Below are 15,016 nucleotides of genomic sequence, written 5' to 3'. Positions count from 1 at the left end.
GGATCACAGCATCCCCTACTGCACCCAGCTGCTCCTTCTCCTCTCCTGCAGCCTTTGTCCACACATCAGTGCCAGCAATGCCTCACCACAGCCCATTTAACACTTGGAGCTGGGAGCCCAGTTGTACCCAAGCGGCTCAAGAGGGCCCTGGCACAGTCTCCAGCCAAGCACTTCCACCCTGCAAAACTGCCCCAAAAAGGCATCCCAGGAAGCACCCTCAGACAAGTGAAGGGGGATATGGGAGAGGCTTAAACCCTTAAATGCCTCTGCAGCAGGAGCTGCCAAAGCAGGGATGTTACACCAAAGCAGTGAAGGCGAAAAAGCAGAACAGCCAAAACTCGCTGCTTCAACATCCCTCATCCCAAACCACAACACAGATTAACACTGCCCAGGCACATCCTTCATTCAGCTCCAGAGCCCTCCTTCTATACAATAAGGGCCTTCCAGAGCAGCAGGGAAGGCAGCTATATTCCCAAATCCCATCCCCTTCCCTTTAAGCCGCTCGCCCGCCCGTGGCGGAGTGGCCACACGTGATCCTTGCTGGCCACACAAGAGGAAGCCCTCCCCTTCCTCCAGCTCTGCACATCTCCTGCTCCATCCCACGGCAGCAATAGCAGCCCTCTCACCACAGTGACAGCCAGAGGGAAGTTTCCAAGAGGCAGCAGGAACCTCCCCTTCCAGGAGCAGCTGGAATCGCTACCGGGAATGTACAAATATGGCTCCCGTTAGAATCTACGGATCTTGCCGACCAGAGCGTACAAATGACTAAAAAGTGTCATTGTGGAGGGGACAGAACGCCTATTCCTTCTATCTGTCTATCATGAAATTGCATCTTAAAGCCCAAGCAAGGTGAATCCAGGAAAAGCTCCCTTCTCTGCCAGCAAAACTCGGCTCTCCGACATACAACCAAAACAACGCCGAGATTCAGACACACAGCGATGCACCTGACCCTCTGTGAGCCAGAACAGATCCAAAACTGCACCCTGAAACCCTCTCCTCATCTATTCTTCCCCTCAGCTCACAGCCCAAAGAAACAGGAGTAAAGATGTCCATGGCTGCAATGCCAGGGAGCTCTGGGGCAGGGGGAGTCAGTCCTGAGGTGCAGAATTAACAGCTGGATGGACATCTGGAAGCTGGTGTCACACAGGGAACAGGCAGAGAGGGGAAGAGAAACAGGGAGAAAGGGAGGAGAAACAGGAAGAAGGGGAGGAGAAGACAAAACTCGCTGGGTTCCCTCAGATAAAAGCCAATCCTGCCCTTACACAGGATACAGGGAGAGGATGTTGTGGGAAGCATTTGACAGCACCAGCTCTCCCAGCAGCAAGTGGAATGGACTGCTCACCTTAACTGCACCTTCTGAAGGGGAGCTGCCTGCTTTCTGGACAAGAAAGGATTTAATTACCCCAAGAAAAGCAATTTGAAAATACATCAGTGCCAGCTGGGGAAGGCCTTGAGATGCAGACTAGCAGAACCCTGGGAAGGCTCTAAAAAGCTACTCCCTCTACTTTTTTTCTCTTCTATTTTTATTTATATTTTTCTGTGCTATTTCTTATTCTATTTTTATTTCTTTCACTATAAACCAGACCACCTGAGTAAGGACAGGACAGGCCAGACCCACCATTATTCTCCAGGGTAAATGGGAGGCCTCCTAAAACAGCAACCAGCAGAGAAAGTTCTGTTCTTACACAGAATATTTAGATAAGAATAAATTTTAAAATCTTTACAGAAATGTTCAAGAAAACTTGTCCAATTCATTAACTATCTGCAAGCTGCACAAAGGCAAGCCCTGCTTTAGAAGTCAGCAAAAAAAATTAAAGATCAGATTCAAAACTGACTCATCTATTTAGATATTTATGCTGTTAGTGTTACTGGTCACACACCACATGTATGGCCTTGAAATTACCCACCTCTTATTTTCCACCCTGTCCTGATGGAATAATTAGGCAGCTCAGACTGCTGAATGTCATTTTTTTTCTTCACAAGATGCTCAAATGCTGTTTTAAATCAGATTTCCATCAGACACCTGCGACTTTGATGTCTGAACTTACTGTCCACGATGTCACCTTGCAGCTGGAGAATCTGTGGGACAGGCATGGTGAGAATTACCACATCAAACTGCTCCGGGGGCCCTGCTTTCCTGGAGACTTCCCACCTGCCATCCCGCAGGGAGATGTGAGTCACCTGCTGCTCGTAGCACACCTGGGCACCTACAAAAAGCAGCAGCTAAACATGTGCAGCAGAGAATTCCACGGGGAAAATGCAGAGAGGCCGAGTTATTTACATTCCCCTTTGAATGACAGGACAAAGGGGAATGGCTTTCCACTGCCAGAAGGCAGGAATGTAGCTAATTATTTACAAAATTAGGTTTTTTTAAAAATAGCTGATTTAAAAAAAAAATATTAAAACAATTGCATGGAAGGACCAAAGTTTGACTGCTCTCACAACTCAAACTTTTCTAAGCAGGGTTAAATTAGTCACTGAACTGCACAGGTGGTTCTGCCACCTAAGAAAGTTCACACTCCTTTTCCAAAGTACTCTACACCCTTTTCCCAAAACACAGGGTGTAGCTCACCCCTCTGCCCCCAGTTATATTTGTACTGACACTTTTATACCTGCAGAACGTGGGAATTCACAGAGCTCACAGACGTATTTCTCCACCCAAGCAACTTCCAGACATCCATAAACCAACTTAAGGAACATAAACATCCTCAGCAGGGATTTGAATTCAAAAGGCACCGCCAAAAACACAACCATTAAAACCTTTCCCTTCGCACAAAGGCATCCAAAAGCATTACCTGACTGTTCTAAATAGTACTTGACAACCGAGGAGATGCCCTGGGGTGCCACGTAATTTTGGGAGCCTTCTCTCAGCACCATTCCTTCCACGGGAGCGGTCAGGGCCTTCAGGACGCCGTGGGACACGAGCTCCTCGTAGAAGCTTGAAAGGAAGAAACACGCAGGGATGAAAACTCGTTCTGTTCCCCACAACCAAAGCTAAGACCAGCCTGATTTTCAAATTCTAAGAGGTTGCATTTCAAGGCAGGCGGGATGGGGGCGGAGCCGAAGGGCTGGGGGTGGGATCAGCGAGAGGGGGGTGGGATAGGGGTGGGATAAGGTGGGATAGGGGCGGTATAGGGGTGGGATGGAGGTGGGATGGGGGCGGGATAGAGGCGGGATAGGGGCGGGATGGGGGCGGGATGGAGGCGGGATGGGGGCGGGATGGAGGCGGGATGGGGATGGGATAGGGGCGGGATAGGGGCGGGATGGAGGCGAGACAGGGCGGGTCTCACCTGAGCCGCGGCCCCGCAAGCTCCGGCTCGCAGGTGACGAACTGCGCGCCCAGGTCGGCGCTGCCGCGGTCGGCGCGGGTCGTGCTCATGCGGCCCCCTGCGCGACAGCCGGTCAGGGACAGCCGCGACACGACATGACACACACACGACATGACACCACACACGACACTGCCCACGCCAGGCCCGGGTTCGCCCCCCTCATCCCCCCACCCCGCCGGACCCACCTGCGCCGCGCGCCTTGTCCCACACGGCCACGTGTCCCCGCGGGGCCCCGCGCAGCAGCGCCGCGCTCGCCGCGCCCGTCAGCCCCGCGCCCACCACCAGCACCCGCGCCATGGCCGCCGCAAGCCCCGCCCACCGACACGCCCACGGACACGCCCATTGATAGGGACATGCCCCTTGGTGGGCGGGGCCTGCCACACTGCGCGCGCAGCTGGGTAAGCCACGCCCAGTGGGCGGGGCGGGTGAGGCCACGCCCCTAGGCCGCGCCAGTGCGCACGCGCGCGGGAATCTGTGAGCTGTGCGCGCACCTGGATGGACACCTCTGTATGGACACACCTGTATGAACACAGCTGTGCTGGGCACACACCTGGATGGACACCTCTGCACGGGCACACAGCTGTGCTGGGCACACACCTGGACAGACACCTCTGTGCGGGCACACCTGTATGAACACAGCTGTGCTGGGCACACACCTGGACAGACACCTCTGTGCGGGCACACCTGTATGAACACAGCTGTGCTGGGCACACACCTGGATGGACACCTCTGCACGGGCACACCTGAATGAACACAGCTGTGCACACACTGTGGTGGGCACACACCTGTATGTGCACACCTGCACACACACACACACCCCTGTACACACTCACACCTGTATGTGCACACCTGCACACACACACACACAGCTGTACACACTCACGCCTGTATGTGCATGCCTGCCTGGTGCACACACCTGTACACACTCAGGCATCCATGTGTCCCACCCCCCTGTGTCACACCTGTGTCACGCACACCTCCCAGTGTCCAGGCACGCTCCAGAGCTGGGTCTAACCCATCCTCACCGAGCAGCTCCTGCCGTACCATACCCTGCCCACCTGGAGGTGCTGCAGAGCAGGAACTGCCCGGGGATGTGACACCTTCCAGAAGGTGCCAGTGGATCGTCTCCAACACCTGGCCCGTGTTTTGCAAGGAGCCACGGCTCGTTGTGAGGAAAGTGAGATGCTGGGCCCAGAGCAAATAGTGCTGAGGGGTGGTGGCATTGCGTGCAGAGCCTCTGCCCCAGGAAAACAAACTCCCGTCCCGAGAGCCCTGGGAGTGGGCAGCTGAGACAAGGATTTGGGTTGCTACCCTTCCCCAGCTGCGTGGGTGAGAGAAGATGTTCCAGAAAACTTGTGATAGGATCGTAGTGGTATGAGGGACACCAGAACCCGGCACTTTGGCAGAGGGGTTGAGCAACAGGCCGGTGTGAAGTTCCGCAGAGCTGCTCGTGCCTGAGGCGCAGGCAGGTGTTGGTGATGCTGCTCTTCTAAGGGAGCTCCGAGCTGGCCTGAGGGCAGGTGTTGTTTGACAGGCACTTCCTGGAGAGAGGTGGGAGCCACTGTCTCCCCTTCCCGTGTGTTGTGGGGCAATCATGGAGGAGGACACGTGCTTGGTCTGGGACTTTTTTAAAGAAAAAAAAAAAATTGACTGTATAACTGGCAGTCCAACATGTAAGAGTTTACAGCTGTGGATTCCCATTTGGTGGGAGATTTTTTCCTCCTGACGCCCTCAGGAGGTTGTGTCCCTTCCCTTGTGTCCCTTCCTCAGCACCTCCTGCAGAGCTGGCACCTTGTCCTATTCCCTGCCTGCTGTGGATCCTTCCCTCCAGATTCCGCTGTCTCCCAGAGGACCCGTGGGGTTGTACTTCTGCCTGGCTGGGCAGGGGATTGTCACCACCGTCTGCTTGTGTCTTTGTGAAAAGGAGACTTCTCACATCTCATAAATATTTGGCCTACTGGGACACCGAGTGGTTCTGTGTGGGAGATGTTTGATGTCACCGAGTGGTCACCTGGATTCTCACTGCCAGCTCAGCGTGGCAGTGAGCTCAGCAGAGTCTCACATGTAGGAGCAGGTAGCAAAGCAGTCACAGAACCACAGAACCACAGAATATCCTGAGCTGGAAGGGACTCCCAGGGTTCATCAGTCCAGCTCCTGGCCCTGCACAGACACCCCAACAATCCCACCGTGTGTGGAGCTCTGGCAGCCTCGGGGCTGTGCCCATTCCCTGGGGAGCCTGGGCAGTGCCAGCACCCTCTGGGGGCAGAACCTTGCCCTGATCTCCAGCCTGACCCTGCCCTGGCACAGCTCCAGCCATTCCCTGGGTCCTGTCCCTGTCCCAGAGAGCGGAGTTTGAAGCTGCCTGGGGAGGAACTGCAGCCTGGGTAGGTCTGACCTCGGTGAGCTGTGCTCCAGCTGAACAAACCAAGTGACCTCAGCCAACCCCCCAGACCTTCCCCATCATCTCCTCTGAATGCTTTCTAACACCTGTTAAATGTAAAAGGGTATTAAGACATTATTACAATTAAAGAGTTGAAGCCAAAAGAGGAACACCAAGAACTAAGACAGAATCCCTGGCAGTAATTTTATAGAAAACTCGATGATTAAACTCGAGCGTGATGGGTAGTGCATAAGTTTCCACTGTGACAGAAAAAGCTCTGTGCTCACCTGATGAACACGTGGGGACTGCCAGCAAAGAAAGCAGGAGTGATGCAAGAGAGGGCAGCAGGAGTTGGGTGAGAACTCTGGGATGTGTGACATGTTCCTGCTTTCGGGCTAAACACCCACCTGAAGTATGTGCTGGTGGCAGGTGGCCCTGGATGAGGGCAGGGCACGGGGACACTGATTAGGAGCTGTGGCACAATAGCCTTACTGGAAAGGACCTGAGAAGGGTGGCAGGCACCGAACTGGATAGGATCCAACAATGTGCTCTCCCTGCAGGGATGGAGAACCCCGGCCTGGGCCACAGGAGTGGACAAGGGGCCACCTGGCTGTTGTCACCCCTGCTGTTTGGTGCAAGGGAGGTGACATCTGGATGCTACGTCCAGTTCTGGAAAGCCTGGTGAGAGGGATGTCCGTGCAGACGATCCAGAGAGGCTGACACTGTCAGAGACCCTGACAGGGGGTGGATGGAGCTGAGTTCACTGGGTCTGGCCATGCAGTGAAGTTCAAGGGACTCTCCTTGATCCCATTCAGGGTTTACAGTGGTGGTGCTTCAGTAGGAGCTGCACATGACCATTGGGAGGCTGGGGCATCTAGGAAGTCCTGCGACAATGTCCTGCTATGGGACTCTGCACAGCCTTCATCTTGCCCCTTGAGTGCCTCCAGATGAGTGTGACCAGAGCTGCTCTGCCCTCTCCCTGCAGTGTAGACTTCCATGATCTGTTTCCTCCTTTCCAGAAGGTGAAAGCCAAAGGTGTCTTACTCTGGGGTGCAGTGTGGCTTCAGAACCGCTAAAACAAAGTCACCCTTGACCTCCAAACCTCTAAATTACAAACCCCTGTACTACTGTGTGTTTACAGAAGTGGGACAAAGTGACAAATCTAGGTGGATGCCTTGGACACATCTCAGGCCCGTTCCAGCTGGCAGACAGAAGACACCTTTCCCTAGTGACCTTTCACTGGAATTTCCAAAGCAAAACAATCTAGGAAGGAAGGGCAGGAGGCAGCCCCAGCCCTGGCACGGGTGATGGAGAGGGATAACTCTCCCTGTTGGCAAGACACTGTAGGGTAAGGCACTTAGGTACTCCTCATACCTTCCTGTAAGGGTGTGAAGAACAAGCTCCATCCCCCACCCCAAAGTGGGGCAGGTGGAGGGAACTGGAAGAGCAAAAGTGAGAAAATTGGGTGGAGAGATAGACAATGTATGGAGTGCTGCTATGGCAACTTGGCTGTGTCCCATCCCTGTGCTATGAGGAAAGGGAACTCCATCCCAGCCTGACCCAGTACAGATGTTTTCAGTCTGTTGCCTGGGATTTAATCTCCATCTCACATGTGGCATCCTCGTAAAACAAGATGCATCAATATTTCTAAACCACAGCTAGCTGGAAATCCATTTTAGACTTTGATCTTTTCTTGGAATAACTAAATGATGTCTCTTGTAATAAATAAAACCACCATTGAAATGGGATGCTGAAAACTTTCTTCAGCAGTACCAATTAAATCACTTTATCAATGGAAATCACTTCCAAACATCCACAGTCATTTGACACTGTCTAAACAGTATTTAACCGGCCTCCACAAACAAATTCTGGTAACTGCACTTTCTAAACTGGTGTTACCTAATGATCTTTATGTTTTGTATCCCAGGGTGTTTACACTTGCCACCCCACCCTGCAGCCAGTTCAAATAGGGCTGTCTCCAGAGGGATGCAGAGCACTGCTGCAGGGACCAGCCAGGGGTGAGAGCCCATCCTCTGACACTGCCACATCTCCATCTGCTCCAGGCTGGGCATCTCTTCCCTGCACTGCCCATCCTCTGCAGGGGCTGACATCTCCACATCTCCTCCTGCAGGAGCTGTGCTGGGCTGGCTGCCTTCACTTCTGGACAGGTGAGTGACATGGCTGTGAATGGCACTTACAATTTGTGGCACTTGCAGCCCATGCTTGCCTCAGGACAGGGGACCAAAATCTGACCTGCTGGGTCAGTTCTAGAGGCTGGTCCAGCCCAATTTTTCTTGTGGTGTCCAATGTTACCGTTGTTGGAGGGAGCAATCCCGCCCAGACCTTTCAGTACCTGTTTGTGATGCTTCCCAACCCTAACTGTGTGCAAAACCTGCTGTTCCCATCTGCCTCCACCCTCTCCTGTGGAAGCTGCAGTGTCCAGCACATCGAGTGAGGGGTTCTTTTAAGCTGTGTTAAACCCTGTATCACTAAGGGATGTCTAGATCTGCTGGAAGATTCATCTGTCCCCATTTTGCATATAGATTTGCACTTTAAAATGTCCTTCTCTGGATTAAGTGTAACCAATTCTTGTCTTTACACCACGATCAAGGAGAAGGGCAAGCGGTTAGAGATTTTCTTTTCATTATTTTATTTTTATTTAGGGAGGGAAGGCAGTGCTGGATCTTATTCATCCTCCTCTCCCTCCTGGGGAGGTTTGGGCAGTGGTGTCAACAGGTGATGCAAACAGCAGGGTGATGGGACAGAGCTCTCCCTCTTGGCCATCCCCTTTCCTGGATGAATTGTTGTCTCACCTCTTACAGTCCCACCTCCCTGGAAAGATCCCAGCTGAGATGTGTTTCCTGAGCCACCCCACGTGCATTAACACTTTTAAGTGGCCATCCAGGCCACCAGACTGGGTCTGAGTCCTATCTGGGGTGTTTCCCTGCCCTCGTCTCTCCTTCCCCTGCTTCCCCTGGCACTGATTCTGTGGGTTTGTTGTTCCAGGCACAGCGAGGATGTGGCTGGCTCTAGCTCTGGTGTCCATGTTCCACAGGATGGCATCTGGGCAATGCATCTTTAATTCCCAATTGCCTAAGAATCCAGAAGCAGGGATGAACGTTGTAAGTACGATGGCACTGGAGCAGCAGTGGGAAGTGTCTGTTAAATAATTACAGTTAAATGACACATTCAGGAATTTCCTTGCAGGGGCCTTGAAAATTATTATTATTATTGGCTTTCTCCTTGTTGCAGAGTGAAATGGTCTCCTTCTGGGGGTACCCCAGCGAGGAGTATGATGTGGTGACAGAAGATGGCTACATCCTTCAGCTCAACAGAATTCCTCACGGCAGAGGAAATGCCGGGTGCCAAGGTAAGGCTGGTGCCACACAGGACACACACACCTTGGGTTGTTCACTGGGATGGATACCAGGGCTTGTGCAACAGGGTTTTCAAGGTTCCCTGCGGCTTGGCATGTGTAGCATCAGCTTTGATGGATCAGAATTTCTCAGGAAGGCTGATCCCTTGCCAGGGATGTTTCCTCACCCTCCATGGACCCCGGAGCACTGCGTGTCAGGTTGCAATCCCAGCAGTGAGAGGCAGCCTGTTGGAATTCAAAATGCAGGAAGTTCTCAGGCCTGTAAATCAAAGTTTAGAAAAGAACACAGAATTTGATCTGAGGCCTTGGGAAAAGCTTCGAAGCTTAGGTACTAGAAGTAAAAATGTAAATTTAAAGCGTAAAACAAAAACATGTTATGTAAAAAAGAGTTTAACTATAAAGTTTAAAATATTAAAAAAAAAAAGCAGTTATAAAAGTAATAAGAAATCTTAAAATAGGTCTGTGTGTCAGAAGAGGATTGGCTAAGAAAAATCACACTGTAATTAAATAAAAATTCTTAATATTAGTTTAATAACATAAATATCTCTATTAGATGTATTTTATTAGTGAATAAATCCTAAAAAATCCTCATAACCATAAGTCTGGTGACTTCTAGCCATACTCTCAACACCTGAAACAAGAACTCACATTTTCTGTAAAAAATAAAAAAATTAAACCGCACTTTCTAAATCCATCCTGATGGCACACCTTGGGGTGTGCCAGAGCCAGGATCCCCAAATGTGCTCCTGCAGCCATTTGATGGATCAGCAGACTGGTTTGGTACTCCCTGAGGAGTCTCCAGGGGATCCCGTTGTCCTGAGAGGGGTGGTGGGGCTGGATCCATGAAAATTGCATTTTTCCTATCACATCCCCAGGCTCCTCCTTATTTGCTTACAGAGATCCCCAGTCAGCCCCAGATTCTGCCAACACCCCCAGAAATTTTGGGGATACAGAGCAGGATAATGGTGCAGTTTAGCAAACCTGCTTTTTAAATGAAATCTAGAGGAACACCGACACAAACCTCCACGGATTCTGGCTGCCATGGGGATAACACTTCATGAACTCTCTCAGAAGGTGACAAACAGCATTAAAAACAAAGATTGTCATTGTGCTGCCTGTCTTGCAGGTGTCAGACCCGTGGCCCTCCTGCAGCATGGTCTCCTTGCAGAAGGCAGCAGCTGGCTCACCAACTTGCCCAACAACAGCCTGGGCTTCATCCTCGCAGATGCTGGCTATGATGTTTGGATAGGGAACAGCAGAGGCAACACCTGGTCCAGGAGACACCAGGTCCTGACTACCAATCAGGATGAATTCTGGGCTTTCAGGTAAAGGGGTTTGAGGATCTCAGGAACAGCTGAATTGTGTCAGGGTCACGCTGCCCTAGCTGGGGGATGAGCAAGCCAGCTTAGACTGAAGGTCATCCAACTTACTCTGAGTGAAAACCCCACGTGAGAACTCTGTAGGATGAAATTGGGTGGGGCCCTGCCCTCCCTGCTGGTTTTGTGGTTTGCTGGTGATGGCTGTGCACATGCAGATGCTGCCCCCTCAGCAGGATGTCTGCTCTTCCTTCTGCAGCTTCGATGAGATGGCTAAATACGATCTCCCAGCCATGATCAGCTTTATTGAGCAGAAAACAGGACAGAAACAGCTGTATTATATTGGTCATTCCCAAGGCACCACTATAGGTGAGTGGGTCCTTTTGATGACAGCATGAGAAGTCAACATGCCCTCTCAGATTTGTAAAATTACTCAGTGAAATTGAACTATGTGCACGAGTGTCCTGAAAGACTAAACTTTTTTTTTTTTCCTACTTTTTTTCCTCCCCCCACCAGGTTTTGTAGCCTTTTCCACTATGCCCCAGCTGGCTCGGAAAATCAAGGTGTTCCTTGCTCTTTCACCTGTGACCACAGTGATGTTTTCTCAGAGCCCACTTAGAAAACTCTCACTCTTTTCTGACTCTGGGATTAAGGTTAGTCTGCACTATATTCTGCACAGCCAAAATGTTTTTCATAGAGATTGTGAAAATTTTCCATGGGATATTTAAAGTCATTTACAGAGAGGGGAGTGATGTGCTCTGTCTGTTTTCATTATGAAGAAAAACACATCTCACTACAAAACCTTTCAGTGCTGTCCTGAATTCACTCCCCAAAATGTTCTGGCAGAATTAGATCCAAAGCATTGGTGAATAAAACTGATGCAGAGGCTGGGAATTGAGCCCTACCATTTAACACAAGAGCACCATGAATGTAAGAGATCATGCCCGTAAGAAACAAGGACCAGAAGCATTTCACAGAGTGCAAGGGCAACCTTAATGTGGGGATAAAATAGAAGTTGTAAAGTGGTGGTGCTTTGGGGAAGAGCACGACCAGCCTTCCTATTTGATGAGAACATTTGCAATTTTACAGGAGCTGTTTGGCACCAGGGAATTCCTACCACACACTGCCCTGGGGGAGCTGATCCTCTCCAGGTTCTGTGTGTGCTCAAAGATCTGCAAACACCTCTTGAGTACGGTTTTCGGGTTTAACTGGAAGAACACAAACATGGTAAGTGGGGATAAACCTGCAGAGGGTCCTTCTGAAGGCCAAAGCCTTGGCAATGCCCTGTTGTGAGGAGCCAGGTGAGTCCTGTTGTGAAATGTGCTCGTGTCCTTGCAGAGCCGAATTGATGTGTACGCGGGAAACACCCCGGCGGGGTCCTCAGTCCAGAACATAATCCACTGGCTGCAGGTAAACCTTCCCAGGCTCCTTCCTGTGCCAAACAATGTCACTGGTCCCTTGTGGGGAGCCTGCTGCAAGCCACACCTCTGTCAGATCTTTGCTGGTTTTCTTTTCGCCCCTCTGTAAAACGCTCGGCAGATTTTTGAGCCCCAGAGGAATGGATCTGTCAAGAGAATGGAGCTGAGCACCCTGCACCCACAGCAGGCACGTCCCAGGGATCTTGTTTCAAACCAGCTCCACTCTTGCCCTGCCATTAGTGGTCAGATTGTGACAGAGGTGCATCTGGACAGCAGCCAATTAAGCTTATTACTGATAAATCTGATTATGTCTCCTTCTTCCCCTTGTGAGCATGAGAACAGTCACCACCTGAGCCCTTTGACACTGCAATTGTGTTCTGCTGTGCTCCTTTTCTCTTCCCCAAGATAAAAATTTGCACATTTTGGTTCAGTCCATGCACCTTCTCTGAGGTGTGTGCCACAGGCACAGCTTCTTCCCTGTGTGGAATTCCTGCCCAGGGACCCCAGAAGAACTTTGTGGGGTTTGCAGCAAGAACACACACTCCATTTTCTGAAGGGCTGCTGCCCAGTGGAGGGATCAAGCCAGAGCAACCTTGACCTTGTATTGCTGTCCTGCTCCAGTTAGACAAGAGATGTTCAGAGGCTCCTTCCATCTGTGCCATTTCAGGCCAATTCTCCAGCCCACAAGGAATATTTAGAGTTCTAAACCCCCTTTTCAGAACATTTTTAATTTCCTCCCATCCTGGTGTTACCTAGAAACACTAGAAACATAATCTCTGCCCATTTGTCCAAAATCACAACAATAATTACTTGTGTTGGGCCAGGGCCAGACCTGTGACACTCACTTGAAAAATCCTGCCAGTTCAGTGATCAAAACTAACATTTGATTTTTGAGGGTTGACTGCACCCCCCCAGAATTGTAATTTCACTGAGACCACTGCATGTCTGAATTTGCTGCAGGGAGTCCATGGTGGGGCACTGAGAGCTTTTGATGGGGGGCACGTGTACAACAGCCTTCACTACAGACAGGTGAGGTTCTTCCCTTTCCCTGCTCTCTCTCCTCTTAATGCATTCCTCTCTTCCCAAACTGGAAGTCAGGATCTCTGCTTGAAACAACAGCATTTTCCATTCTCAACTCAGTTTTGCAAATACTTTTTAAATGGAGTGAAATGCTTTAAATTAGACACTTTCCAATTTTCATAGGATAAGGGGAAATGGTCTCAAGTTACACCATGATGATCAGTAGGAAAAATTTCTTCTCTGAAATAGTGGTTAAGCCTTGGAACAGGAAAACAAATATCTAAATATCTTCTTTCTTCCTTAAACAACAACAAAAAATTGTTCTGAAAGCAGTATGCTTCTTAACTGGATTAATTGCATGTTGTTGACAAATCACCTCATGGCAAATCCTCAGGACGTGGAGCTGAAACAACCCTCCAGAAATGTTTCAATTTCAAAAACTTCCTTCCAAACACCTCCCTGCTGTCAGTGGGCTGAAGGAAGAGCTGGTGGAGTGTCCACAAACCCCGTCAGGGACCTGTGGAGGTGCCCAGTCCAACCTCCTGCTGGGGCAGGATCATCCAACAGCACTAAATCATTTATATAATATATGCTATGAAATAATGCTATATAATCAAGTAGCACCCCAAGTTCTGCTTCCTTCTGTAGCATCAGAACCAGAATTTCTAGCCAGGCAAAACAAATTTGATAATTGATTTTATTTAAATTAGCTCACTGAATTGTAGCACGTGAGGCTATGCTGCACCTCTATCGAAGTTCCTCTTCTTTCTAGAAGAAAGAAGCTCCAGTTTTTATTTCCCTCCATTCCCAAAGAGTAGCAATTCTTCTCACAGAGTGCACAATTTGCTGCATCCCAGCAACATCCCCTCTTTGTGAAACCCCTTTTCCGTCTCCTCAGACCGCGGCACCGTTCTACGACGTGAAGGGCATGGAGGTGCCCACGGCCATCTGGAACGCGGGGCAGGACTGCCTGGCTGACCCCCGGGACACTGCCCTCCTCCTCCCCAAGGTCAAGAACCTGGTGCACCACAAGCTCATTCCCCACTGGAACCACCTGGATTTCGTGCTGGGCCTCGATGCCACCGAGGTTTTGTACCGGGAAATCCTTGACATCATGAAGAAGCATCCCTAAAGATGCTGCTTGTACTTGATGTGGTTTTTTTTTCCACTTGATTTTTCTCATAAGATTAATGCTGTCTCTAGAGGATTTTGAAATTTCTCTCTATTTGTACCACATGAATATAGTTCATTAAAATGTTCTACTTTTAACTGGAGCAGTGACAGGGTGGAGAGAGGAACCTTCTTGCTATTCCTGGCTGGTGGGACTGCATTGCCTTTCTTTTTCCACTCTTTCCTCCTTTTTCCTTTTCTTTTTTGTTTTGTTTTTTTGGGGGGGGAGGTTTGGCTTTTTTTATGTGTGTGTGTGTGTGTGTGTGTGTGTCTTCATCAGTGACACAAAGCTCATTGTTGCTGTCTGAGGTCTGGCACTGTAATGCTTAAAACCATCAAGGATGGATCAGAAAGAGATCAGTAAACTAGTGGTTTTGAATTCAATAAAAATTGTCATTAATCACATTAATCACAAGTCAGACAGTCCAGCGTTTGACTCTTGTGCAGAATGTGCAAAATCCAAATAAAAGGGGCTTAGGGTATTCACAAAGTGCCTATGTCTTAGGGTTTATCTGAGAGGTTTTGGTAATAGGATTGAGTGGTGACCTCAGAGGTGCCATGATGGGTGGATGATTATTTTCTTTAGCCTGAAGGAGAGACAGTTGTTTTACAGCAATAAAAAATTTGGCTGTTTCTGCCAGTCAAAATCCCAAGGCTCATCATAAAATCTCAATAAACGTGTCAATGGTACAGCCACCAGAAGAATCAGCTTCTTTCGGGGGGGAGTATCCAGCTGGGAGGCAAAGCAATATTTCTTGGAGAAATTACAGTAATTTCACTATTATAAACCACACCTGATTATAAGATGCATGTTACAGTACAGAGTGTGATAAAAGGTATCTGTTCTATCACCATCTGTTGAGAGTGGGGGCAGTGATCCTGATCTCTGTGGGAGATATTCTGCTAATGGGCCATCCATTGAAACCAGGCAGGGCATTGTTCTTTATCTTTTCACAACCCATCCTTCCTCCAGCCAGTCATTTTCTGCTAATGGCCATTGAGTCCCA

The 15,016-nt window shown here is 49.8% G+C and overlaps 2 protein-coding genes across 2 annotated transcripts in view; one reads left to right on the top strand and one right to left on the bottom strand.

The window, feature by feature from the left end:
* RNLS (renalase, FAD dependent amine oxidase) overlaps positions 1-3,626 on the bottom strand; it is a 49,820-nt gene extending 46,194 nt beyond the window's left edge. The window contains exons 1-4 of the mRNA XM_033066799.1: positions 3,515-3,626; positions 3,291-3,387; positions 2,796-2,938; positions 2,049-2,207 (exon numbers count right to left, since the gene is read on the bottom strand). Of these exons, the coding sequence (XP_032922690.1) occupies positions 2,049-2,207; positions 2,796-2,938; positions 3,291-3,387; positions 3,515-3,626 (511 nt within the window). The remainder of the gene's footprint in view (positions 1-2,048; positions 2,208-2,795; positions 2,939-3,290; positions 3,388-3,514) is intronic.
* A 4,018-nt stretch (positions 3,627-7,644) lies between these two features.
* LOC116999509 (lipase member K-like) lies at positions 7,645-14,126 on the top strand. The gene is made up of 10 exons (XM_033066288.1): positions 7,645-7,877; positions 8,716-8,831; positions 8,962-9,079; positions 10,212-10,410; positions 10,661-10,770; positions 10,918-11,054; positions 11,491-11,628; positions 11,740-11,811; positions 12,780-12,848; positions 13,738-14,126. The coding sequence occupies exons 2-10, from the start codon at positions 8,727-8,729 to the stop codon at positions 13,969-13,971; spliced, it is 1,182 nt and encodes a 393-aa protein (XP_032922179.1). The 5' UTR covers positions 7,645-7,877; positions 8,716-8,726; the 3' UTR covers positions 13,972-14,126.
* Positions 14,127-15,016: the final 890 nt, after the last annotated feature.

This window comes from Catharus ustulatus, chromosome 8 (genome assembly GCF_009819885.2).
Source record: "Catharus ustulatus isolate bCatUst1 chromosome 8, bCatUst1.pri.v2, whole genome shotgun sequence".
Taxonomy (NCBI): Eukaryota; Metazoa; Chordata; class Aves; order Passeriformes; family Turdidae; genus Catharus; species Catharus ustulatus.
Note: the sequence above shows the minus strand (reverse complement) of the source record. Positions and strands in the feature narration are given on the sequence as shown.

Bases quoted from the DNA above. Each gene is read 5' to 3' on its own strand.
- LOC116999509 (XM_033066288.1), top strand. From the start codon at position 8,727: ATGTGGCTGGCTCTAGCTCTGGTGTCCATGTTCCACAGGATGGCATCT. The intron at 10,411-10,660 runs GTAAAGGGGTTT...TTCCTTCTGCAG, and splicing joins GATGAATTCTGGGCTTTCAG to CTTCGATGAGATGGCTAAAT. The intron at 11,812-12,779 runs GTAAACCTTCCC...AATTTGCTGCAG, and splicing joins ACATAATCCACTGGCTGCAG to GGAGTCCATGGTGGGGCACT.